Genomic DNA, 26,082 nt, shown 5'->3' with positions numbered 1-26,082 from the left:
CAGACATGCAACAATAGCTGAACTTTGGTGTCTAACACTTCAGACACCCACCCACCACCATTATCAAAACCGGTTCAGGGGGTGGCCATATTAGATTTGGCCGCAATGACAACCCCGAAGGTCACGCCCTAGCACAGATATATCCGTATGGCCTATTGCTGAAATATTTTTATTTGGTTCAACATTTTAAAGAACAAAACATTTTGTTTCCCCCCCCCCCCCCCCCGCATAAATACAAATACATCATCTTTATTAAATATTCACTATACCCATTGACAAAGTAAACGTTTTTCAGACCTGTTTATTTATGTTTAAATTAAAAAAATGCATACAAGACATTCCGTCTTCTTTTCACAATTTCTTCCGTGTTACTTCTGACATTCACTCCTACCCCACAAGGCAAAGAGATCATTTTGAATTACCCTATTGTCGCACTTCCAAACATCAATCATCAAATTTAGAGGCCCTCATCTATGGAATTCTCTAGATGCTTCACTTAAATCCTCATTATCCTTGCCAAGTGTGTGCTCTCGGCTGGTGAGCCATCCAATCCAATCAGGATGGAGTGTGAGAAATCTGAAAGACCGGTTTGGTTGAATGGCTCTAGAGAGACTGTGTACCAATTTGCGTGATGTTTGGACAAAATCTGTAGGTGTGCTGTGCAAAAACCTGTTTTGCACAAAGCGGCCTCCTGGTGGCGCTATAACAGGCCGTTCTGGAAAGTTTGGGGCAGAGGTTCATCGTTGGCATCCAGGGAGTGTGTGTGCAAAATTTGGCATCGACCGGGTTAACGGTGGCCGAGATTAGCTGCTCACGGACGGACGGACACACACACACACACACACACACACACGGACGGACACACGGACGGACGGAGTGCAAAACATACTCTCCCCCCATGCCTTCGGCCTGGTGGAGACAATTAGACCATGAACCCATTTGATACCTTTTTCTGTTTATCTGGGACCCCAAAACTATACAAATGGAACTAAATGTACCTGTGAGGTCAAAATGTGATGATTTCCTCTGATGATTGACACAGGGGTGAAAAATGGATTACAAAATCGTGGGATAAAAGATATAAAAATAAAAATAAAATAAAAAGTCCAGGGACCTGTTACACACACACAATGACACACAGTTATGTAATTACAGTAAGTCAAGTAAAATGTTACAATGTTGGAATGAGTAGCGTGTTAGAACTTTATAACATTCTTATAATCACTCTTATAATCACCATGCATGCATCATTATATAGTTATAATGCGTTATGAAAGTATTATAATGTATTACAAAATTGTAATACACTGTGACCAAAATGGTAAAAGTCTGAGTGATCCAGAAAGTGTTATAAACAGAGTATTTGTAGCCTGGGCACCATTTCATTTCGGTATATGATCCGGGCTGGAGCCGGATGATATGCTTACAAACAGGAAGAACAGGCGGCGACAACTTCCTTTTCCCTCTCAATAAAAGCTCTCGCTTACGAGAGCTTTTATTGAGAAAGAAAAGGAAGTTGCCGCCGCCTGTTCCGACTACAAAACAATACTACAACATGACGTAACCACATCATCCGGCCCCAGCCCGGATCATACGGACTTTTGAAACAGAGACCAGGCTTTCCTCCGAGGCGGTGGAAAGCCTGGTGATGCGAGGTTAGAGTATTTGCATTAGTAAGTTTCAAATGCATTGCATTATACTTGAGATACACAGTACATGTTGGTGAAAAGGCAGCAAACTCACCTAGCGATCTGAGCGACCTCATAACCATTGTCAATGTTTGCCTTCCCAGCAGCCACTGCAGCTGTGAGCATCAGTCTGGGCCTTTCGGTCAGATATCGTTCCTGCTCAAAGGCAGAGCGTAACTCCTACATCCAAACCCAATAATGGGTCATAATGAATGATAATAGTAACAGTACAGTGGTTCTAAAAACTATTGAGCTAAAAAGGTTTCTGTAGTTTTAGTTTGAGCAGTTTTAGTTTTAGCAGACCTGGCAGAGCAGTGTGAACTTGTGTTTGTCCTCCGTGTGTGCTTGCTGGCGTTTGGTATTAGGTAGTGGACAGTAAGGACTAAGGAGTGGCCCACGCAGAGATACAGACACACCTTTGTAATCTCATGTGGGTCATCAGGTTTGGTTATGTAGTGTAAACAATCTTGTACTGTAGGCCTACATCCCCAAAATGTAGCTGTTGCAGCCTCCCCTTCTTTTTTTTTTTAATATATTTTTTATCCCACGATTTTGTAACCCATTTTTCACCCCTGTGGCTCTACACACCCTCCACCAACCTAGTCCCCATATATGGGGGACATGGGGAGAGCAACGGACTTGAACTCATGCTTCCTTCATGCCTGAGTGTCCAAGTTGCTCCTTTACACCTGACACCTCCCCTTCTTATATCTGACACACATACCTATATCATACCCTGTGGCCTGTGGGTAAGAAACATTACCATATGTGGTGGCTGCCGATTATAGCAGAGACAGCACAATACAGCCTTCTTGCCTCCTTTTTGGGCATACCAATTAAGTTGTTGACACACACACACACACACACACACACACACAAACACACACAAATGCGCACGTGTGTGTGTGTGTGTATGTGTGTGTGTGTGTGTGTGTGTGTGTGTGTGTGTGTGTGTGTGTGTGTGTGTGTGTGCAGTGAAAAGGGGAGGTGCCGGGGAATGAGAAAGTTGTGATGTAATTTGCATCGCAGCGAAATGTTGCGCAATAACAGTGTGTTTGACAAAAGTAATAATTGTACAGTAAATATGACAGTTGCGTGGATGCTATGTAGTGCAGCTGGATTCTGGGAGCGTGCAGATTTTATTTTGCATAGAGAGATGTGTGCTAACAGTGTGGTTTGGTAGGAGAAGGAGCACGGATAAACATGTGCTTGTTACAGAGAAAGAGGCACACATTGTGAAAATAGCCGATCTACAAGCTCAAAACACACATTTTCACAAGCACAGCCTTCTTCTGGGTATGAAACTATGAATACATAAACATATCCTGAAGGAGGCTGTGCTGGCCGCTACACGTGGGTTATCTTATCCCCGTTTTTACTACACTTGTTTAGAACTTCCTTGCAACCAGAACTTTTGCTTTTTCTAGCTATTTTCACAATATTTGTCTGTGGAACAGAGTCAAACCAAATGCAATGCCTATACAATTCCAAGTGCTTGCCAGGGTGGGGGAGAGACAGCGAGATCGAAAATGGATCTCGCCCATCCTGGGGTGGGGAGTTCCCATTCCCCAGTTTAAATGTGATTATTTTGGGGGTCCGCACTAGGCTGAAAAGGTTGGGAACCCTTGGTCAACATAATGCTCATGTTTGTTCAAAATATTGTAGGCCTACAATAAAAGTGGTATTTTTTTTTGTTTAAAACAAAATGTTTTGGTTGAAAAGTATATTCCGATAATCAATCGCAGTCCAGTTTCAAGTGAAATTTGTCATTTGATATTCAGTGAGACGTTAACTGTGTGTGTGTGTGTGTGTGTGTGTGTGTGTGTGTGTGTGTGTGTGTGTGTGTGTGTGTGTGTGTGTGTGTGTGCATGCGTGCGTATGTGCATGTGTGCGTGTTCGCACCAGAGACATGGGTGCGTCACACAAAAGGCAATTCAGCCATATCTTCAGGGAGGTCTTTATTGTATTTTAGTGACTAATGTTGTTTGGGTGTTTGGATTGGACAGTATGTTGCAAGTTGCAACAAATGTGTGGCAAACAGCTTGAAGTGACGTACTTTCTTTTTGTCTTTGGTTAATGGTTACTCATTGTCATGAGTTCTTTGACAAACAATTACATTTCCCTTTTTACATTTCCTCTATTTTGATCCCATGGCTCTGTTGGCGGCCAGACATCTATTGTATAAGAGGGGTTGTCTGTGTGTCTGCATGTGTACCTGGAGGTAATCTGTGTATTGGGAACTGATCTCGCCAAAACACTGGACACTTACCCAATTAAAAACACCATGAACAAGCTTATTCTGCTTGCAGGTAAGCCATTTATACGTCATTTAACAGACTGAATATTCTTGAAGTCTAAATCTAATTTCTGAATCTTTCTACCTTTTGAAGGTCTGTGCATCAGCCTGGGCAGTTTAGGTGAGTCTTCAGGTTATTAGATTGATATTAGATGATTAAATGGAATGTTTAAATATGCAATCTTTGATAACACTCTGACCATCGTTAAACATCTAAATTAGCCTATATCAACACAGATTTGTTGCATGCACACATGCAATTGCAAGCTACCCACGCACACACACACACACACACACACACACACACACACACACACACACACACACACACACACACACACACACACACACACACACACACACACACACACACACAATTGCTTATCCATTTGATATAGATCTGTGCATCTGAATGTTGGGGAAAAGGCATCCATTCTTGTTGCATTGTTTGTATGAATGTCAATCAATCAACTATTGTTTCACTGTATCAGGTTCCTCGTACAGGCTGGGCTGTTACTTCACCAACTGGGCCCAATACAGACCTGGACAAGGGAAGTTTCTACCTGCTAACATCGATCCCAACCTCTGCACACACCTGTTCTATGCCTTCGCTCAGATTAATGATGCCAATGAGCTTGTCACTTTTGAATGGAATGACGAGACACTCTATAGGTCCTTTAATGGACTTAAAGATAGGTTGGTCCTTTCCTCCACAATAATTAATTTGAGCAGTTAAACAATTGAATTAATTATCCTCTTAAGCCCTATTTCTTTTCCTTTTCCTCCTTTTTAAATAATTACAATGCTCACAATGCTTGAGTCGTTGATTAATTAAAAAAATGCATGGTGAATATTTTGACCCAAAGTGGTTAAAGAGAGGTCCTTTCTCCCACAATAATGGGCGGGTAATTATAAATTGCTATGGAACATAACCATTGTTGCAATCATTGTGGTAGATGTTGGATACTCACAATGACACTTTTCATTCAACGAATTAAACTGTGCTTGTATCTTCTCATAGGAATCCTAATCTCAAAACACTGTTGGCGGTTGGAGGATGGAATTTTGGCTCCCTAAAGTGAGATACTTGACGTGGTCCGCATAGAATCTTTAAAATGTGTATGATGATATGCCCTCTTGACAACCATCATCAATGTATTTACTGTTTGTTCCAGATTCAGCAGAATGGTGTCAACCCCAGGCAATAGAAATACATTTATCCAGTCCTCCATAACTCTGCTGAGAAAACATGGTTTTGATGGTTTAGACCTGGACTGGGAATATCCAGGAGCACGAGGAAGTCCTGTGGGGGACAAACAGAAGTTCACCTTGTTATGCAAGGTCAGGCCAGCAGGAACATACAAATGTCTTGCTTTTACTGTGTAAAGACTATTTTCACAATATGTTAGTGCATCAATATTTGTTGTGTCGATATCTGACTAATCCACACGTTTAATTTAATTACATGAACCCTATCGTCCCTATTCTGGCCATGCCATTGCCATTAATTAATCAGCCCCTCTACAAGCTCATAGCGTGTTGTATTGCGTCGCATTGTGAACTTGTAGATCCATCATTTACATTTCTGTGAATAGATTTGGTGTGGATGCGAAACAAGAGGGGGCCAGACCCCTGTACTGGGGGACTGCAGTCAACCAAGTATGGTTTAAGACAGGGGTTTTCAACTGATTGTGAACGAGGGACCACCACCATGGCTTAGAATCAACCTGGGGACCACTATTGTGTTGGGTGGGGATATGGGCTAAGATTAGTGCTTTTGTAAGTTAACACTTGCTATGCATCCCATGTGTATGTATACTGTACATCCCACTGTTTCTCAACCGTTGACTACTACTGGTAAAATGTCCTAATAATAATGAATGACTCAACCAGACAATCCGGTGCACTTCCCCCTTCTTGAGAATCTAACTCCCTTTTTCTGTTGAATTTCTTGACCTCTTTCTTGACCTCTTGTCAGTAAATGACTACATGGATGGACTCATCATAGGTCACCAGGTCATTCACTTCACGGTTTCTCAACTAGTGGAAACATTTAAAACAAATCAACAAATCCTACATTACTAAATGAATGGTCAGGGACCACATGCAATACCTCCATGGACCACCAGTGGTCCACGGACCACCTGTTGAAAACCCATGGTTTAAGACAAGTGGTTAATCCATATTTAAACCATAAATTATGTTAAAAATAAAGTATGGGAAATGACATCTTGGAATTGTTTTCTTTGAAATATTTATGCAGCTGTCAAAAACAAAACCTTTCATTTTGATGAAAATCATTCATATTCTGGTGTAACTATACTGTAAATTCATTACATAACACAAGATGACATGTTGAAACTAATGTTTAACTTGATTCTTTATCCATCAAACGACTAATGGATTAATTGTTTCACCAGTCTTGTTGTTTCATGTACTGTATATGTGTGTGTGTGTGTGTGTGTGTGTGTGTGTGTGTGTGTGTGTGTGTGTGTGTGTGTGTGTGTGTGTGTGTGTGTGTGTGTGTGTGTGTGTGTGTGTGTGTGTGTGTGTGTGTGTGTGTGTGTGTGTGTGTGTGTGTGTGTGTGTGTGTGTGTGTGTGTGTGTGAGGGTGCGTGTGTGTGTGTGTGTGTGTGTGTGTGTGTGTGTGTGTGCGTGCGTGCGTGCGTGCGTGCGTGCGTGCGTGCGTGCGTGCGTGCGTGCGTGCGTGCGTGCGTGCGTGCGTGCGCGCGTGCGCGCGTGCGTGTGTGCGTGCAACCTATAGGAACTGCGACAGGCCTATGAGACAGAGGGAGCAGCCACTGGTCGCCCCAGACTAATGCTTACTGCTGCGGTGGCAGCTGGGAAAGGGACCATCGATGCTGCTTATGAAATAGCAGAGATTTCTAAGTATGTAGCCTACTGTATGAGAGTTAAGAAGATTCAATGTCTGTAGAAATTTGATGGCTAAGTCTTCTGGATGTGGGTAAACTGACACCTCACTTCCATTTTGTCAGGTACGTGGACATGATCAACGTGATGACGTACGACTTTCATGGCTCCTGGGAGAACGTTGCAGGCCATAACAGTCCTCTGTACAAGGGCTCCCAAGACACTGGAAAGGCCGTTTACTTCAATACAGTGAGAATTCACCTTTGGTTGTGTTTCTTTTTTTATTCTTTATTTAGGGACATCCACAATCATATTATACAACAATTTTTCAAATAGTGTTTCTTCGTCCACAGGTTTTTTTTTCTTCATTTTTAGACAGGAACATAAAAGAATAAAAATAAAATAAAGCATATGGGAGAGATGGATGATGTGTACAGAAATTAAAGTACAATACAATTTAATACTCATAGGGAGACATAAGGGAGTATTTGAAACTGTGAGCAGTAATTCAAATAAAAACAACGGAACCAAAAAAGAAAACATGAGTAAGACAGAATCATCAATCATCAATCAATCCTTGCCGCTACAAAATCTGGTCGCAAAGGAATAATATATTCCACCCAATTAGACCAAAACTTTATACATTTCTCCTTCTCCAGTCTGAGAGAGAAAGTGATCTGTTCCATATTATAAATATAATTTACTATTCTATCCATTCTTTTATGGTGGGGGCCTCAGGAAGCAACCAGTGTCGTGTAAATACATGACAAGACATTTCTACCCAAATTCCCTCCTTGTTGTGTTTCTATTCATTTAAATTATGAGCTGACTTGAGACATGGTCCGAAAATAGCTGATCTACCAGCTGACAAGGCATTGCATCATGACACACTGTGAGCTTGTAAATCGTCAATTTTAACCCTAACCCTTTGTCCTCCTTTTCACGCAACAAGGACTTTGCCATGAGGTATTACCGTGATCAGGGAGCGCCTGTGGAGAAGCTAAACTTGGGTGTTGGAACCTATGGCCGAGCGTTTCGCCTCTCCTCTCAGTCCACTGCTATCGGAGCTCCTGTCAGCGGACCTGCTGCTGCCGGGCCCTTCACCAGAGAGGCTGGCTTCTGGTCCTACTATGAGGTAAAGAAATGCATGAATAACACAACAGGTCAACTGTTATTAGATGCAGTCAAACACAATGGACCACTAATGCCTGCATGTCGACACTGTACATGCAGAGGCTGTGACACAGACGGTCTGTTTACAAAAATCAGGCTCTTGATATGCTAGTGTTTTGCGACACAAACAGCAAACAAGCTGTCGAAATACACTACTGTACATATGTGACCCATACGGACTGTAGGACAGTCAGGACTCACAGATCAATGTCCAGAATCAGAATCACTTTATCTTTCATAGTTTGGAAGACCCCCCCCAACCCCACCCCTACCACTGTTGTTTGTGCTTCTATTGTCCATCATCACATAATGAATGTCTGTTTGGCATGGCTTATTGTACCAAAGCTTTGAAGTGGGGTTCATACAAAATGTCTTTCACTTGATTGTTATTTTGATATATTGATCGTAATGTGTCTGGATATTCCTCAGATCTGCACATTTCTTCAAGGGACCTCTATCCAGTGGATTGACGATCAGGAAGTCCCATATGCCTCCAAAGGAAATGAATGGGTTGGATTTGACAACAAGGCCAGCCTTGAGACCAAGGTGATCGTCTGTTTCATCTTTGGCACGACAATCCCTTTGCAATTCTCAGATTGTGATTGATTTGTTCGTGCCAATTGCAAATCCTAGTGTTTTTCTTGTTCTTTGTCTTCCTTGCTTCCTCAGGTCCGCTACATAAAAGACAACATGTTTGGGGGAGCTTTCGTATGGGCTGTGGACCTTGATGACTTTACAGGACAGTTCTGCAATCAGGGCACCTATCCACTCATCACTTCCCTGAGCTCTCTTCTCAATTCAGGTAAATAACTAAACATCAAACAATGTCAATCTGTATAATAATAATAATAATAATAATTGTAATAATAATAATAATCTTATAATAATGTGTAATATGTAATAACACTATAATAACAAAGAACATTTTTGACTGACATTTTAACTTTCCAGGTTTGTTCTTGGCCTCTGCCTATTTTCCCTTCAACAACAAATCTCTTGGCTAAAGTTAGTGGATCTAAAAGCTCACAACACAACATATTTTGAGCTTGTAGACCCACTATTTTTGCCTAATGTTCTGCATATTATAACATGCCTAGAATAGGGTTCATTTGGTTAAAATATATCTTAAATAATATTCAATATAAAAAATAATTTTTTTTTAACCCTTTCATTGCAATGTACAGACTATTCAAATATTGTTATTCCTCCATAGATCTCCCTCCCGCTCCACATACAACTCCAGGGGTAAAGACACCACCATCTCCAACCAAAGAGCACACCACTGACACCACTACACCCTCAACCACCAAAACAGCACCTGGTGCTTCCTTCTGTGCAGGCAGGGCAGATGGGGTGTACGCCAAGCCTGACGCCCAAGGCTCTTATTATAACTGTGGACATGGCATCACACACGTCCAAAACTGTGTTGCAGGTTTAGTTTTTCGAGACAGTTGTAAGTGTTGCGACTGGCCTAAGGGTGGAAATTAACTAAGTACTCAAGTACTGTACTTTAGTGGAGTATTTCCTATGTTGAGTAGGGGAGAGTATATCCAGTATACCTTTGAGTACATTTGTGGTGAATTTATCCCCCTTTTTACTTGAAGGTTTTTAACATGATTTTAACTCTTGCAGTAGTACAGTGTGCATGCCCCACACTCTATTATGTTTAGGCACTCACCTGTTGTACTATTTGTATCTCACATGTTCTCTTTCTTATCTGTAGGTTGTCGGATGATGTACTCTGATGGAGTGCCCCTCCTGAAGAACTACTAGTCCTCATCCTCATTTGTTCTCAGCATCGGACACAATTGGTGATAATTAAAGTAATGGTCTCAGCTTCCTCACTAGGAGCTTTGGGACTTTATCCTTTTTTATTTTCAACATCAAACAATTAATAAATGAGTCATCTGGAATTTCAAATAAGATTTTTGTTATCCATGACAATCTTTTTGTGTCCTATCCTGAAATCAATGTGTATTATTGTGCTTAAATATTGCATATTGTGTACACATTCTGTACCTGTTGTATTTTTGTATTTGTGTATATTTAAACCTGTCATGTTTATTATTAGTATTGTGACATTGGAAACTGGCTAATTGGTTTGGGCTTAGGTGGCATGAGTCACCACCCATCGTTAGAGCCAATCAGTTGTACCCCTTCCTGTATATAGGTACACACCCATTCCCTGTCACACTATTCCTGAAGAAGATCCTAAGGGATCGAAACGTTGAATCAAATAAACCAGTGGAGCTGAGTTTTTCATACCAGTGTTGCAGACTCTATTTTTTCTAGAGTAGGGGAGAGCCGCCATGGTTATAACACTTTGCACATTTCACTCTTTTACTCAGAGATCCGTTTATCTACATATGTAATATTTTACGTTATATTTTACGTTATTAAACCGAACGTGGACGCTGTTCCAGTGTTACATTTGCTGCGCATATCGGATTAATTGTAACGGCATGCGTGATAAATGTAACAATGCTAAAAAACACCATTAAACATATCGTTTTCAGCTTAAAGCAATTATATTTCATTGAAGCAACTCCTTAACATTGTTTTCATACCATGGATGTGATAAGAAAATGTATCAAACTTTTCAAAATATTAAATAGTACCGGGTGTACCAGTTTGGGCGTTTGAGTCAGTTCAATGGGAAAATGCATTGATTAAACAAACGTTTGATTGATTGATTGATTGATTGAGTTGTACAATGTTATACAACCCTAAACTAATTTAGAATACACGCTGTAATGAAAGACAGCTGACTAACATATAATATTGGCCAATATGTCAAATATGTAAATATTACATATAATGGTATTTAATGGTATATGTGTTACAATTGACCGACTTTAGCAAGTTGTTCTTTGGCGTTGCTTACAGACCAGAATGAACATGCATTCCGTCTAAACACGATGCAAACTAATAACATAACATAATCATGAAGACATCCATGTGGATTTTTATTCCCCGTAGGATGAAGGTAAACACTTCAGACTTCCTGGGTGATTGACCAATCAATAGATAACGTGCATGTTACAACCATGACGCGTTACAACCGTGGCGGCTCTCCCCTACTTTTACTTCTACTACACTTACTCCACTACAATTATTTGAAACCAGACAAATCAGCCACAGTCTAGCCATGATGCCAGGCTAAGTTACTACTATTTACTTTGTAGATTTGTATTCTATACAAGCTCACAATCCGTCGCAATGCGACACATTGTGAGCTTGTAGATTTGCTATTTTCACAATAAACTTTATACTTCTGAAAACTTGTGAAATGGGACATTCTACATAATGAGTACTTTCTACTTTTGATACCTGGTATCTAGTACATTTTGACCAATACTTTTGTACTTTTACTTAAATAAATGTATGCATGCTGGCAACGCATGCACCTATTGTGAGAAAACTTTTCATCACAAATGGAATTCAGCTGATATTACAGTAATTTGATTTCCAATCAATCGATTGCACTATACTCAATTAATGGATAATGCAACATTTTCTGTATTATTTTGAACTGTAAAAACGTATGACTGTATGATTGAAGATGAACACATGAATAAAGAATAATCCTTTCCATACTGTTTTGCATCTTTTTATATATATATTTTTTTTGTATTCAGACAGCCAGCAATGGGTAAAACGCTCCCAAAAAATGTAAACTCTGTGACACATCAAGGGGATGCATCTATACGCATCACAATCTGCATTCAAAGATTTTCCTAGAAGCATTGTCATTGGTCAATTTGCCTGTCTACTTCCTGATTGGTTAGTCTTTTTTTTTGACCAATGTCGATTGATCAATGTTATCGCTTATAGCAACTTTAAACACAGTCCACACTAATGAGTTGTGATGCATAGCAGCATCAACATGTTGCAATACATAGATAATGGTAAAACTAAATCCTTATCATAAGACTATGAAGTCTTCTTGTGACCAAACAAAGGGAAGTTTAAAGTACACAGGTAAAGAAACAGATACAATGTTGGAGAGAGTGCAGGAGATGTAAATGTGGAACACTCACATGTGTTCTGGAAATACGAGAAGAGGACAGATATTTGGTAAAATGTTGTATTGGCAGCAGGGAATAAGGCAAGACGGACAGGGCTGGACTGGCCAGAGGACGTACCGGGCATATTCCCGGTGGGCCGCGACCGTAGCGGGCCGCCATGATAAAACCCCCTTTTTTTCTTTTTCTTTTTTTTTGACAGGCAGGCAGGCCAATAGGTGGCAGGCCACCAGGAAAGGTCCGGGCGTGCTGCCATTCTGCCAGTGCCATCATGAAAATTTCACTGCACCACTGTATCAGTGAGTGACAAATAAACCCTCTACAAGGGGTTGTGTAGTTGTCTGTTGGTTTGTATCATTTATGTGGTGGTATTAGTGATGCGGAGCAGGCGGTAGAGTTTCTGCTATCTGCGCGCTGGTTGTGGTGGGCCGGTCTGGGCCAAATTCACGCGAAAATGACCGGGCCGAATTTTTGTCCCAGTCAAGCCCTGATAGAAGAAATATATCTTACGGAAAAACGGACACATTGCATAAGAGTAAGACTACAGGAACAGCAAAATGGTCGATAAATGGTTGAAATGGACAATACACATGGACAGAGGACAAAAATAAGGACTACAGTATTTATAAAGGAAAAGCCTAGAACTGTATGACATAGTGAATGTATATGCATTAAGATGACTAGACTTGTACGAGTCCGTCCGTCGGCCAACCGGCCTACTTGGGAACGATGCAACTTTGGAACCTAATAATACCCGTTGTCAACTTGTCACCCATTTTAACTATCTGTCTGTGTCCCTTTTGTGCCCATATACTGTGTATGGAGATATCTGTAGTATGCAATACCTGTTGTCACAGCAGCACCCATTTTTACTGTCTGTGTCCCACATGGAGATCTCTGTATCTGTCTGTCTGCCTGTGTGTGAAGAGTGCAAACTGACTGTGAAAAGTGGACGGATTAAGTAATCAATTGGCAGGTGTGTGGTTGCCATGGCAATCAATTGGCTGAGGCAATGACAATATATGACAACTTTTCATGACTATAAGTATTGGAGCACATGAGTCTTCTCACAAATATGTTTTATACGGTCCACGCAAAAGCTTAAATATAATAATAATTTGTAGTTGTAGTCGTAGTATAGTTATTGTTACATTTGCATCAGAATCTGTTAATTTCTCCTCCCAGCAACCTCTTCTTAACCACAACTCTCCGCCTTCACAAACTGAAACACACCTCCCTCCCTCCTTCTCTCTCTCTCTCTCTCTCTCACACACACACACACACACACACACACACACACACACACACACACACACACACACACACACACACACACACACACACACACACACACACACACACTCTTTCTCTACCATGCTTTCCAAACCTGTTACTTCTTATCATCTCCTACCATACTACTACTTTATCTCTCCCTGCTCTCTCTCTCTCTCTCTCTCTCTCTCTCTCTCTCTCTCTCTCTCTCTCTCTCTCTCTCTCTCTCTCTCTCTCTCTCTCTCTCTCTCTCTCACTCTTGGAAAGGTCTGACAGACTGTGAGTATCACAACTCTTTTTATTATTATTATTATTATTATTAGTAGTAGTAGTAGTAGTAGTAGTAGTAGTAGTATAGTAGTATACTACTACTATTACAACCACTACTACTAATACACCAATTAAAACAACAACTTATACTGCTGCTGCTATTACTACTACTACTACTGTAGTAGTAGTAGTAATAGCATGAAGCAGCAGTATAAGTTGTTGTTTTAATTGGTGTATTAGTAGTAGTGGTTGTAATAGTAGTAACAGTAGTACAGTAGTGTTGTCGAGTGTGTGTGCACGTGTGCTGCTGTTTGAGCAGCACACGTGATCCCACAATCCCAAAATACCAGGTACCGGCCGTGTGTGTGTGTGTGTGTGTGTGTGTGTGTGTGTGTGTGTGTGTGTGTGTGTCATCAATCAGTTAATCAATCAGTCAATCCATCAATCAATGTCTTCCTGGGCAGAAATGATGCTGTCTGCCTGGAGTGCACCTGCAGTTCCAGTGGTTTCAGACCTACACAACCTGCACACTGAGGTTACGCAATTAAAGGCTCCAACGTAGATTTTACACTATAAATATTTGATAGAAATATATATAAATTTATTTTTTTAAGATATTTTTTTGCGGCTTACGCCTTTTATTGATTTTTGAAGGGACAGACAGTAGGCTGACAGGAAACGGGAGAGAGATGGGGGGATGACATGCAGTAAAGGCCGTGTCGGGTCCGGGAGTCGAACCCGCGGCACACTGCGACTGGAATACCAGTCCGGTGCCCAGACCGTTACGCTACGGCCTGGGCCAGAAATATATTTTTAAAATTAATTTTCAAATAGTTAGTTACTTTTAGTCAATTTATGAATTTTATAGCTGGAACGTATACTTGCAAATAACATTTGAATTCTACGTAAACAAAAATCAAGTTGTCATTGTTGAATTGTGTTGTGCTTTTATTTCGCAGTAAGCATAACCCCTCTCTTATTTTCCATAAACGTGGTCAAATAACGTCATCTTCCTCACAGGTTAGCTCTGCCTCTCCAATATTTCAAATCCAATCCCAGAGATCGTTCCAGTGGAGTGAGACTGAGGCCACGTCCTGCAGCAGCGATGCCAGCGCCAGCCATGGATACTCACACAGCATCATGGGTAATGCTTCATCTATACACCATGGATACTCACACAGCATCATGGGTAATGCTTCATCTATACACCATGGATACTCACACAGCATCATGGGTAATGCTTCATCTATACACCATGGATACTCACACAGCATCATGGGTAATGCTTCATCTATACACCATGGATACTCACAATCACACAGCATCATGGGTAATGCTTCATCTATACACCATGAATACTCACACAGCATCATGGCCCATGGGTAATGCTTCATCTATACACCATGAATACTCACACAGCATCATGGGTAATGCTTCATCTATATACCATGAATACTCACACAGCATCATGGGTAATGCTTCATCTATACACCATGAATACTCACACAGCATCATGGGTAATGCTTCATCTATACACCATGGATACTCACACAGCATCATGGGTAATGCTTCATCTATACACCATGAATACTCACACAGCATCATGGGTAATGCTTCATCTATACACCATGAATACTCACACAGCATCATGGGTAATGCCTCATATCTATATACCATGAATACTCACACAGCATCATGGGTAATGCCTCATATCTATATACCATGAATACTCACACAGCATCATGGGTAATGCCTCATATCTATATACCATGAATACTCACACAGCATCATGGGTAATGCCTCATCTATACACCATGGATACTCACACAGCATCATGGGTAATGCTTCACCATATTGTCGCTTTCTGAAAATATCTAATCTGCAAGCTTGGCTATTTTCGGAAACGACATCGTTGCCCTCCTAATGAATTTGTTATTTCGTTGAGATATACATTTCCTCGCTTACAGGTTCGGAAGGCAGCAATCCGGACTCCTGGTTGGTCAGTCCCAGCTGTCAATCTACAGCCTCCCCATACACCACGACCACGCCTCCGTTGAACTTATATGGTCACCCTGCATTCAACTGGAGGCCGCCGCCACTCCCATCGTCCGCTGCTTGCTCTCCAAGGACTCCTCTCTTCTCCTCTCCTCCTCCCTTCTCCTATCCTCTGTCCTCTGTCTACAGCAGCAGGTAAACTCAAAACACTGTAGTTTAAAAAAAACATGTTATGTTCCATGTTCAATGTATTAATGATGAGTGTTTCGCTGAATGAAACATGGGTGATACGCAATACATCCGCTAGACCAGGGAGTTCTCATGTGTTTCACTGTGGACCTCCATCTGAAAAGGTTTTGTGCCAGGGACCAATCACCCACGTAAGAGAAGATTTGTTGACGTACATGTATTTGGCCATATCGCCCTGCTCTACTGAACGGGGCCTTGCAGTGATCCATCCTCTGCTCTCAGCCCCCAGGCAGTGCTGCCGTCTGTGGGGTCCAAGAAGCTTCCCTCCAGTCCCAGGCTTCAGGAGGCCTGTCTGGAAGACATGCAGGATGGGGCGGAGAATGACAGCAGGATCTATCTCACACTCCACCCTGCGTACGAGGGAGGAGATAGTTTCCATGGTGATGGTTTGCATGGGGCGGGGCTTCACCCCCACAATCCCAAAATACCAGGTACCGGCTGTGTGTGTGTGTGTGTGTGTGTGTGTGTGTGTGTGTGTGTGTGTGTGTGTGTGTGTGTGTGTGTGTGTGTGTGTGTGTGTGCGTGTGCGTGTGCGTGTGCGTGCGTCCATCCGTCCGTCCGTCTGTCCATTCGTCTGTCTGTCAGACTACATGTCTAAGTTGTCTCTGTTTGACTATATCTTCTCCATGCAGTATAAGAATGATAAATGTAGTATCACTTCTCATGCTAAAGATCACTCACACTTTTGCACTGACCAAATTTACACTTTTTATTGGCATTTCATGGATTATTATTATTATTATTTGTTTTTATGACATTATATGAAGCACTGACTATATGGACACTTTATTGGTGTGTGTGTGTGTGTGTGTGTGTGTGTGTGTGTGTGTGTGTGTGTGTGTGTGTGTGTGTGTGTGTGTGTGTGTGTGTGTGTGTGTGTGCGTGTGCGTGCGTGTGCGTGCGTGCGTGTGTGCGTGCATGTGTAGAGGAGCGTGTTTGTGTTAACTGTGGAGCAACGATGTCTCTTCTGTGGCATAAAACTGAGACAGGACACTACCTCTGTATCACCTGTGGAACCAACGCACACAACCAACCTCTGATACCACCTAGAAAGAAACCTGTAAGTCTGTCTGTCTGCCTGCCTGCCTGCCTGCCTGCCTGCCTGTCATTTCCTAATGTTACTGGATTGACAATCCAGATTTGTAGTGCTGCACATGCTCAGATGCTCCTCTAGGCCGCACACAGAAGCCTGTGAACATAGACATTTCGTGCAATGGTAGGCCTCAGGCCTGGTATGGTAGGCCTCAGCCCTCAGGTCTACCATTCTGAAATTGAATTTAATAATATTTGAAAAAATATATAATAATAAAAAAATATATATATTCTTAAGAGTAAAGAGAGCCTACTGTCAGTTGTCCAGCAGTCCACATATTATTACATTTCAGAATGGTAGACCTGAGGCCTGAGGCCTACCATTGCGTTGCACATCTATGCACGAAATGTCTATGTTCACAGGCTTCTGTGTGCGGCTTAGCATCTGAGCATGTGCAGTCTTACACCATATGCATTTGGGAAACTTAATGTCAACTTGTGAAGTGTATTTGTGTGTGTGTGTGTGTGTGTGTGTGTGTGTGTGTGTGTGTGTGTGTGTGTGTGTGTGTGTGTGTGTGTGTGTGTGTGTGTGTGTGTGTGTGTGCGTGTGCGTGTGTGCGTGTGCGTGCGTGCGTGCGTGTTCATAGAGGGTGAGTAGCAGACAGGGAACGCAGTGTGCCAACTGTCTGACCACGGTCACCACCCTGTGGAGGAGAAACATCACTGGAGATCCTGTCTGCAATGCCTGTGGACTGTACTATAAACTACACCATGTAGGTTCATTACATTACTATAAACCACGTACACCACTGCTTCTCAGCCTTTTCAGGCCGTGACCACCCAAAATAACAATAATTTGAACCGGGGACTCGATCCCCGGCCACCTTCATAAGCACTTGGAATGTCGGAGTGGAGGCACTCAATTTTCAATCCTCTGCTGCTCCTTAGGTCAACAGGCCATTGGCTATGAAAAAGGAAGGAATCCAAAGCAGAAAACGCAAGTTGACCAATAGGGGCAAGAAGAGCAGGAGGGGCGGCCTATCAGAAACTGAGCTGTCCAGACTGGCCCTGCCCGCCGAGGAAGCCGTCATTAACATGCTGCTAACTTCATCTTCCTCCTCCTACATCCATTCCTCTCTTTCCTCCCTGATGGATTTATCCTCTCCCTCCCACCCTGCCTCCTTCTCTCTGTCTCCGCTACACTCCTCTGACCCCCTCCCTCCATCACTTTCTCTTTCTCCTCTCCAGCCCCTCTCTTCCCATAGTTGGTTTGGCTCGCACCATGATGTAGTCTAAGAAGCAGAGGTTCTCAAACATTTATTTATTTATTTCAAGGACCACCAGTTTGGTGTGTACTGTACTGTATAACTCTTGAGAGTGTGCAAATGGGACCAAAACCTCTCTACAAAACAGTCCATATGGTACAGTACATTGCTGGCAGATTGCGGAAAAGAAACAAATCATGAGCGTATTCTCTGACACACGTTTAGCTATAAATGATAAACTGAACGTCACAAAGGCATTGCCATGATGTCCTTTTGTTCTTATTGACTTGCCGAAGCCTGAAAAAAAGTTCTTGTTTTGTTGGAGTATGCTGCAGTTTTAAATCAGTATAGTTCTCAAAGAAACAACTGTAGAGATTTTGTGCCAGGGATTCCCATAAGAGAAGACTTTTTCAAAAAGGCTAGAAAATGTTTCTTGATATTTCTAAATATTTTATTCCACCAAGTATTCCACCTCGGTTAACCTTCAAAAGGACCTGGGTCCCCAAACCCCATTCTGAGAACCACTGGTCGAAATGGTATTTTAACTATAGTGGTGGGGCCCGTCTACTTTGTAGATTTAGATAATTGTTACAAAACATTAACCAGTTCAGCCCTGTACATTTACTACAAGCATTGTAAGCTTCTACAAGCTTACAATGCACCATGATGTGCCACATTGTGAGCTTCTAGATCTGCTAGTTATCTCCAAATTATTTTTAGACATTTTGAAAACTTGTGAAATGGGCTATTTCTGCGTATCAGAGTACTTTTTTTATCAGAGTACTTTTTTATTTTTACATTGTAATAATGATACTTTTTATTTAAAAAAATGTAAACTATACTTCTTCCATCACTGCTGTTAGCTAACATGGATTTGTAATTTAATTTTCCAGTTTGCTATTTACACCATGCATTAGCATGACCTTTCCTTTATCCAGATACTGGCGTCTTGTTTGTTTGCAAATAGCAAGTTTGTTTTATTTTGTTGATGAGTGATATTATGAGTGATATAATGTGTTTCACTTTTATTAAACACGTTTTTGAATAAATCTGAAAATGTAGTAGGCTACTTTATGACAGAAAGAGAGAAGCATGAAATTAATGATTTGTAAGAATAATATGTCTTTTTACATTGATTGATTGTTTTTATTGACAAAAATGCATATACTGTACATGACTATAGTATTTGTATTGTACATATCTGTCAAAAGGACAAAATACACAAAAAATACATTCATGTAATTTCAACAGCAAAGAACAACATGGCTACTGTAAAAGGAACCTGTTGCAATTCAACTAATTGACGGATAGGTCCAGCTGCTATTCAGGGAGACTTGAAGTTCATAACTGAGATGGATTGTCATCGCATTGTTCACACACGGTTATTTTATTGTTCTGTTCCATTATATGTAAATGTAGCTTTTGAAAGTTGTACATTCTCCAGCTAACCGTTTATGCAAATCGCCCTCGTCCTGTTTGCATGAGCCTGTTAACCACAAAGTTAGATAGAACTATGACTAACCAATGCACACAGTTCAGAGTCACCGTTCAGTCCAACATTCACGTATGTCACACATAATGTTTAACCACATGAACCCTATTCTGGGCATGTCATAATAGGCAAACAGTAAGTGACAGCATATAGGCGAACATTCAGCTATTGTTGTTGAAGAGATTCCGTGTAGAGGGTAAAAAGGAGCGGGCCAAGTACAGACCCCATGGGGGAAGCCGCAGTCAACGAAGTGTAAGTGAAACATCAGATCTCTGATCCATTGTGTAAAGGGTTTTGAGAAAACAAGCCATGTAGACAATGCTAGTTTCCCCAATGAAACCATACATCGACAAAGTATAAAAGGGTTTAATAAAGTTGACCATCCCACCCATGACCCAAAATTGCATTTATAAAACAAAATGTCAGATGGCAGAATGATTAAACAGGCGAGTCAGAGAGGATGCTACTGTAGGTTCTATACAATATGTGAGCCAAATCCCCTCCCCGCACCCATATACAATTTACAATTTACAATTTAGGCATTTAGCAGACGCTCTTAATCCAGAGCGACTTACATTTAAGCAAGAACAAAAGCATGGGAATACATCACATAAAAGTATTTATCATGAAACATGCGTAAGCTAAGAAAGTAACAGTGGAATATCTATATAATGAAACTATACATACACTATACATATAAACTATACATATTTACTACTATGCTATACATATGTACTATGGCGTGCTATGACTATATACAATACAATTATAGTGCTGTCTACATAACATGCTATAAGTCTGTATCAAATGCTACTAAGCCAACAGAAATGCTATCTAAGGGGTTAGGGTAAGTGCTATGGTCCATGATGGAGTCTGAAAAGGTGGGTTTTCAGGCTACGGCGGAAGATTGGGAGTGTACTGTACATAACAGCAACAATTGAGACGGGCAAGTGGCAAGGGGGGGATATGGTGTCTGCATGCATACGTGCGTGCGTGCGCCCGTCTGTGGCAGCCCATAATAGCCAATGGGTTATTCTGTTGTGTCACACAGGGTGCCAGTGATGCCACACAAATGTTTTATTTTCTGTCTGCTTTGGCTGTAATGTGTGATAGAGGTGCAGTTTATGTATAACGTGTGTTATAATGTGTTTCTGTTAAATCATTTTGACCTGAGATCAGATTCTAAAAATGTCTTCTACATCCTGACAGTTTTCTGAAAAATCTATGCTTCTATGTCAGTCGATTTTTTTCAAAAATAGCAGACCTACAAGCTCGTAGCGCGCCACTCGGTGGCTCGCTATGAGCTTGTAGATCTTCTATTTTTCAATAGCTAAAGTATAACATACAACACCAAAAGGGGTTCCCTGCGTGTAGAAAGTGGTTTACAGTAAAACCAAAGTTTCAAAGATTGAACGAGTGGAGGACAGAGAGAGAGAGAGAGAGAGAGAGAGAGAGAGAGAGAGAGAACCCCTCCCCACTCCATCAGTGACTGTTGGCCACACTGGGGGGAGAGCGTTATGCAACCCATCAGGCTGTTGTTGGTTTTCCGGACCCCCAGTAGAAAAGGCCTGGAGAGGAAAGAGGGAGCTGTTTGGTGGTCTTCCACAGGCAGGCCTCTCTGGGTGCCATGCAGGTGGCGGTGGAGGATGGCGGTCTTCGGGCCAACGTGGGGAAATGGTGCCAGTTAAATGACACAGAGAGATTAGCAACCACAAAATATTCTGTACAGGTCCACTCACACATATGCAGTATGCACACACACACACACACACACACACACACACACACACACACACACACACACACACACACACGCACACACACACGCACACACACGCACAAACACACACAAACACACACACACACACACACACACACACACACATGCAGTTGCGCACGTACGCACGCACGCATGCACACACACACACACACACACACACACACACACACACACACACACACACACACACACACACTCACACACACACACACACACACACACACACACACACACACACACACACACACACACACACACACACGCACGCACACAATCATCCGTTAGTCGCTATATGCCCATATAACACGACCCATATAACCACATGCTCTCGTATCCTCTTTCTTTCTCTTATCTCTTGCTCTCCATCCCTCCTCCTCCTCTCCATGCACCTTCTCTCTCTCTCGCTCACAATCCTCTCTCCCTCTCACCTCTCACCCTCCCCCCTCTCCCTCTCCCTCTCACCTCTCATCCTCCCCCCTCTCCCTCTCCCTCTCACCTCTCATCCTCCCCCCTCTCCCTCTCACCTCTCATCCTCCCCCCTCTCCCTCTCCCTCTCACCTCTCATCCTCCCCCCTCTCCCTCTCCCTCTCACCTCTCATCCTCCCCCCTCTCCCTCTCACCTCTCATCCTCCCCCCTCTCCCTCTCCCTCTCACCTCTCATCCTCCCACCTCTCCCTCTCCCTCTCACCTCTCATCCTCCCCCCTCTCCCTCTCCCTCTCACCTCTCATCCTCCCCCCTCTCCCTCTCCCTCTCACCTCTCATCCTCCCCCCCTCTCCCTCTCCCTCTCACCTCTCATCCTCTCACCTCTCATCCTCCCACCTCTCCCTCTCCCTCTCACCTCTCATCCTCCCCCCTCTCCCTCTCCCTCTCACCTCTCATTCTCCCCCCTCTCCCTCTCATCCTCCCCCCTCTCCCTCTCCCCTCTCATTCTCCCCCTCTACCTCTCCTCCCCCTCTCTCTTCCCCAAAAAAAGAACCTATAAACTAAAATCCATAACTTTCAAGGCCTACCTGGGATTCGAACGTGGGTCCCTAACCCAGGTCATTATTTTTTTTACATCTGAATATATATTTGTATTAATCTTTCTATTATATATATAGCATATAGCCTATTGTTTATAGTTTAGAATCGACTTTTCTTTTCAAAAATGTAGGCATATATATATATATATATATATATATATATATATATATATGATTCATTTTTTGTTTGAATCAACCTTTCTTTTTTTTCTTTTTTAACTGAATTAAAATGTGTATTCTAATTAATTTCAGATTGGAATATCTTTCTGGATAATGTTTCTCGCGTCACCAGTTTAGAGTATGGTCACCAGGCGTTCATGTGGGTGACATCATCAAGTCTCGCCCTCCTCCTAGGCTAAACGCATTTTGTATGCGACGTGTCTGTTTTGGTCAACTCGCGCCCAGTAAGACACTTTATGACATTATTTCTCTACAGTTGAATGGTTTCGTCCGTTCTGACCAGTTATCGATTACATTGGTGTTCAAATGAGAGCCGAATGCAGACATTTAGACGCGTTTAATGCATGTTAGTTCAGGGTTCATTGTTGTTTAGCCAGCAGACACTTGTTTATACGTCAACGTACGACGGGGTCGCTTGCCGAAAAGAAACGTATACAAGCTAAGTTAATTGTTAATCGGCAAGCGAGCGACACCAAACATTTGCAAATTTGCACAGTAATACTAAAATCCTCAGTGTTAATTTAACTCCGAGAGGGTGATCATAGTTTTTCTTTAAAGAACACTGAATTGTATCATAATGTTAGAAGAATACCGGTAGTCCACACATACTCTTCATCACCCCCATGTTCCTCAGTTCGTTCCTGTTTCTCACTGTGTGTGTGTGTGTATGTGTGTGTGTCAAACGGAGTAGACCCAGCAGCAGTGATGCATCCTGGGTTAGAACCAGAACCTCAGGCAGGTGGAGGAGGACCAAAGACTGCGAGACGCTCCCCAAGACTGTCTCCTGGTGTAAGTGTGTGTGTGTGTGTGTGTGTGTGTGTGTGTGTGTGTCATGGTCACTGAAATAAGGGAGACACCTTATTGTTTGTCCCCACAATTTCAGGTATTATAGAAAATGATGTTTCATGCTGTTTATATTAATCCAACCTCGAGATCTTGTAAAGGAGATTCTTGAGTTTCTAATATTTAAAAATGTGGTGCCATAAAAAGGGATTTTCTTTTTGCGAGCAGGGCTTTATACTGTATGTATACAGTATAAATACAAATACTGCTTCCATTTAGAGTGAGTGGCGTGTTAATTGCCATGACGCTGCATGGTAAAGGAGGCACTAAATACAAAACCCATCACCTGTGCTCAAATATAATGTGGCCCGGGCCCAGTGGTCCGGGCACCTAGATAAATGTATAGATTGCATCCAGACTCCAGGGATTTTAGGACCAGTGGATGTAGCCTGGTTAATAAACCAGACTAATATCGCACAGATCGCGGGATATTAGTCTGATGAGGCTCAGCTTGGATTTCATTTCCAGGGGAGCGGGTTGAAACATTTTCTCTTTGACGCAATTGGTCAGAGCTACTGTCAGTCAAAGGTCTCAAGCATTGGAAGTCACTGTACCAAAGCCCGCCCATATTGCATACCGTGTCCCGATTGGCCACCCCATTTCTCTGGTGTAGGAAATGGGCGTACAATTGAGCCTCTCCAGACCGTAATCCGCCGGCAGGCAATTTATTTTTGCCAACGGCTGATTCGGTCTGGTTTATTAACCAGGCTACAGTGGATGACTGTAGGAACTCTATTACTATTTATGCCTAATGTGGTCAAGCTTTTAATCCAATCATTAAACTGCATTTCTAGCACAGCCACTGTTGACTGATGAGCTTCACTAAGTCCCTCACCAACCCGTCCTTGTCCAATAGGCACGTTAGCAGCGAAGAGACAGGTCAAGCTGTCCTTCTCACCCATTGATGCATGTTAAATGACGGGATTTCTCCATATAAATAATGGATCATTTCTGATGCAAAATGTCTTCTAAATCTAGTCAACCAGGCCTGCAGTAGGCTATGCACTGGGCAAATGTGCACGACATTATTTAAATAAACTAGAAATATGAGGAAATGACAGAGGGAGAAATCAACTTTTAACACCATCGGGGCCCATGACGTAAATCACCGTCAAGTTCAAGTGCACGGTCATGTGCCCGAGACGGAGATTGATAATCTGTCAAATTAGTGCTATGAAAACTGATCCATCGTCAGCAAGCCTAGAGGCGCTTGCTGACGATGGGCACATTTTATTAATGGATTAAATAGGCCCGGGCCCTCAAGGTGTTTTAACGACCGCCCTACAGGAGTTTTCATGTTGCGCGGTAAGACTATGGACTACTGTAATGCCATCACCTGTGTGGGTCAGTCGTGTAACTTTCTCGATGTTAAGCCATGTAAATATTCAACAACAGGGGCCATGCAAAATAACATTGACTATGGCTAATTGGCTATGAGGTGGCGAAAGCTTGGCCAAAAGTATCTTTTAAGTATTTTTAAATAGCTCTTCTCCCTGAACTGTGTTCTATAGGAGTTTGCCTCAAAGGAAGTTCCTTTGGAACTACTCATCTTTAGTGAGGACTCGGTTATGCATTCTTTGAGTAGCACTGTCCTAAGACAGTAGTGACTGTTTCTTCACCTCGTTATCTGACGCAATCAATCAACGAACCCTCATGTTTCCTGCTTGTAGCCGTGGGCAGGTATAAAAGTCCCTGTTGTTCAATGAGCCAGACTGGGTTTACATTGCATTGACAGGTCATGTAAGTTTTGGCTCCTCAGTCCTCTCTCTAAAATCACTCGTACTTTTATTGTCTGAATTCTTCTTGCCTCATTTGTGTATAATATGATTCGGTCTTCTCTTTTCTGATCTGTTTGTTTCAGTGTGCCAGCAATAAATCCAGTTTGCAGGAGGCAAAGAGGAGAGGAAGGATGAAGAACAGAGAACATGAGCAGCTGGCCGACCAATTACAAAACCTGGTAATGTGTGTGTGTGTGTGTGTGTGTGTGTGTGTGTGTGTGTGTGTGTGTGCGCTAAGGTTGGGCGATATGCCAATTTTTTTCAACCGCCCATCGTCTGACAAATATTCGCCGATTTAACGATGTATTCGTGTCATAAAAGTAAAGTGAGAACAGCTCACTGCAGGTCGCAAAAAAGACAGATCTACAAGCTCTCAAGGCGCCGTGTCCTGCCTGTTTTTGCAGCTCCGTTCGCTAGGCGTTGAGAGCTTGTAGATCAGTCTGTTTCTGCAGCGCAGCTGCGCAGCCAGGGTAACTTGCTCCCTTGCCTCCCCGCACCGGTCAGTCGGAGGCTTGGAGCGGAGCCCACAAGCTGCTGCGGCCGGGCTGCTGGCTGCTGCTGATCTACAAGCTCTCAAGGCATCGCGTCCTGCCTGTTTTTGCAGTGCCGTTCGCTACGCGTTGAGAGCTTGTAGATCTGACTATTTTTGCAGCGCTGGTGTCGGTGTTCGTTCACGTTGTCAATAAAAATAACTTAGAGTACAGGCGGATATGAAGTTCAATCAGTGGGCAGCACCAGTAGGGGCTACACGCTAAGCTAATGCTAAGCTAAGCGCTATTATGATCCCCGAGCCTATACACTAACACTAGTAGACAGTTTTTTTATTTTCCCCCCCCGACTTCACGGGTG

At 42.4% G+C, this 26,082-nt stretch overlaps 3 protein-coding genes across 3 annotated transcripts in view; all 3 read left to right on the top strand.

The window, feature by feature from the left end:
- The first annotated feature begins 3,906 nt into the window (after window positions 1-3,906).
- LOC310861591 (acidic mammalian chitinase-like) lies at window positions 3,907-10,080 on the top strand. The gene is made up of 11 exons (XM_083769101.1): window positions 3,907-3,997; window positions 4,079-4,105; window positions 4,476-4,680; window positions 5,006-5,062; window positions 5,160-5,325; window positions 6,749-6,873; window positions 6,981-7,104; window positions 7,808-7,990; window positions 8,458-8,574; window positions 8,698-8,830; window positions 9,242-10,080. The coding sequence occupies exons 1-11, from the start codon at window positions 3,973-3,975 to the stop codon at window positions 9,514-9,516; spliced, it is 1,437 nt and encodes a 478-aa protein (XP_083625227.1). The 5' UTR covers window positions 3,907-3,972; the 3' UTR covers window positions 9,517-10,080.
- Window positions 10,081-16,769: 6,689 nt separating this feature from the next.
- On the top strand, window positions 16,770-18,167 carry LOC310862103 (GATA-binding factor 3-like; the record flags this gene model as incomplete). Its single annotated transcript, XM_083769840.1, has 3 exons — window positions 16,770-16,899; window positions 17,519-17,644; window positions 17,820-18,167. The coding sequence occupies exons 1-3, from the start codon at window positions 16,798-16,800 to the stop codon at window positions 18,165-18,167; spliced, it is 576 nt and encodes a 191-aa protein (XP_083625966.1). The 5' UTR covers window positions 16,770-16,797.
- Window positions 18,168-22,810: 4,643 nt separating this feature from the next.
- The window catches only part of hdac6 (histone deacetylase 6), a 28,243-nt gene continuing 24,971 nt past the window's right edge, over window positions 22,811-26,082 (top strand). The window contains exons 1-3 of the mRNA XM_083769420.1: window positions 22,811-22,836; window positions 23,304-23,401; window positions 25,317-25,412. Coding sequence (XP_083625546.1) covers window positions 23,318-23,401; window positions 25,317-25,412 — 180 coding nt within the window. The 5' untranslated portion in view covers window positions 22,811-22,836; window positions 23,304-23,317. The remainder of the gene's footprint in view (window positions 22,837-23,303; window positions 23,402-25,316; window positions 25,413-26,082) is intronic.

The sequence above is a fragment of the Protomyctophum parallelum genome (assembly GCF_964188405.1).
Source record: "Protomyctophum parallelum genome assembly, chromosome: 7".
NCBI lineage: Eukaryota > Metazoa > Chordata > Actinopteri > Myctophiformes > Myctophidae > Protomyctophum > Protomyctophum parallelum.
The sequence above is the reverse complement of the archived record's forward strand: the minus strand, read 5'-3'. Positions and strand labels throughout refer to the sequence as shown.

Bases quoted from the DNA above. Each gene is read 5' to 3' on its own strand.
- LOC310861591 (XM_083769101.1), top strand. From the start codon at position 3,973: ATGAACAAGCTTATTCTGCTTGCAG. The intron at 7,105-7,807 runs GTGAGAATTCAC...TCACGCAACAAG, and splicing joins AGGCCGTTTACTTCAATACA to GACTTTGCCATGAGGTATTA. The intron at 8,831-9,241 runs GTAAATAACTAA...ATTCCTCCATAG, and splicing joins GAGCTCTCTTCTCAATTCAG to ATCTCCCTCCCGCTCCACAT.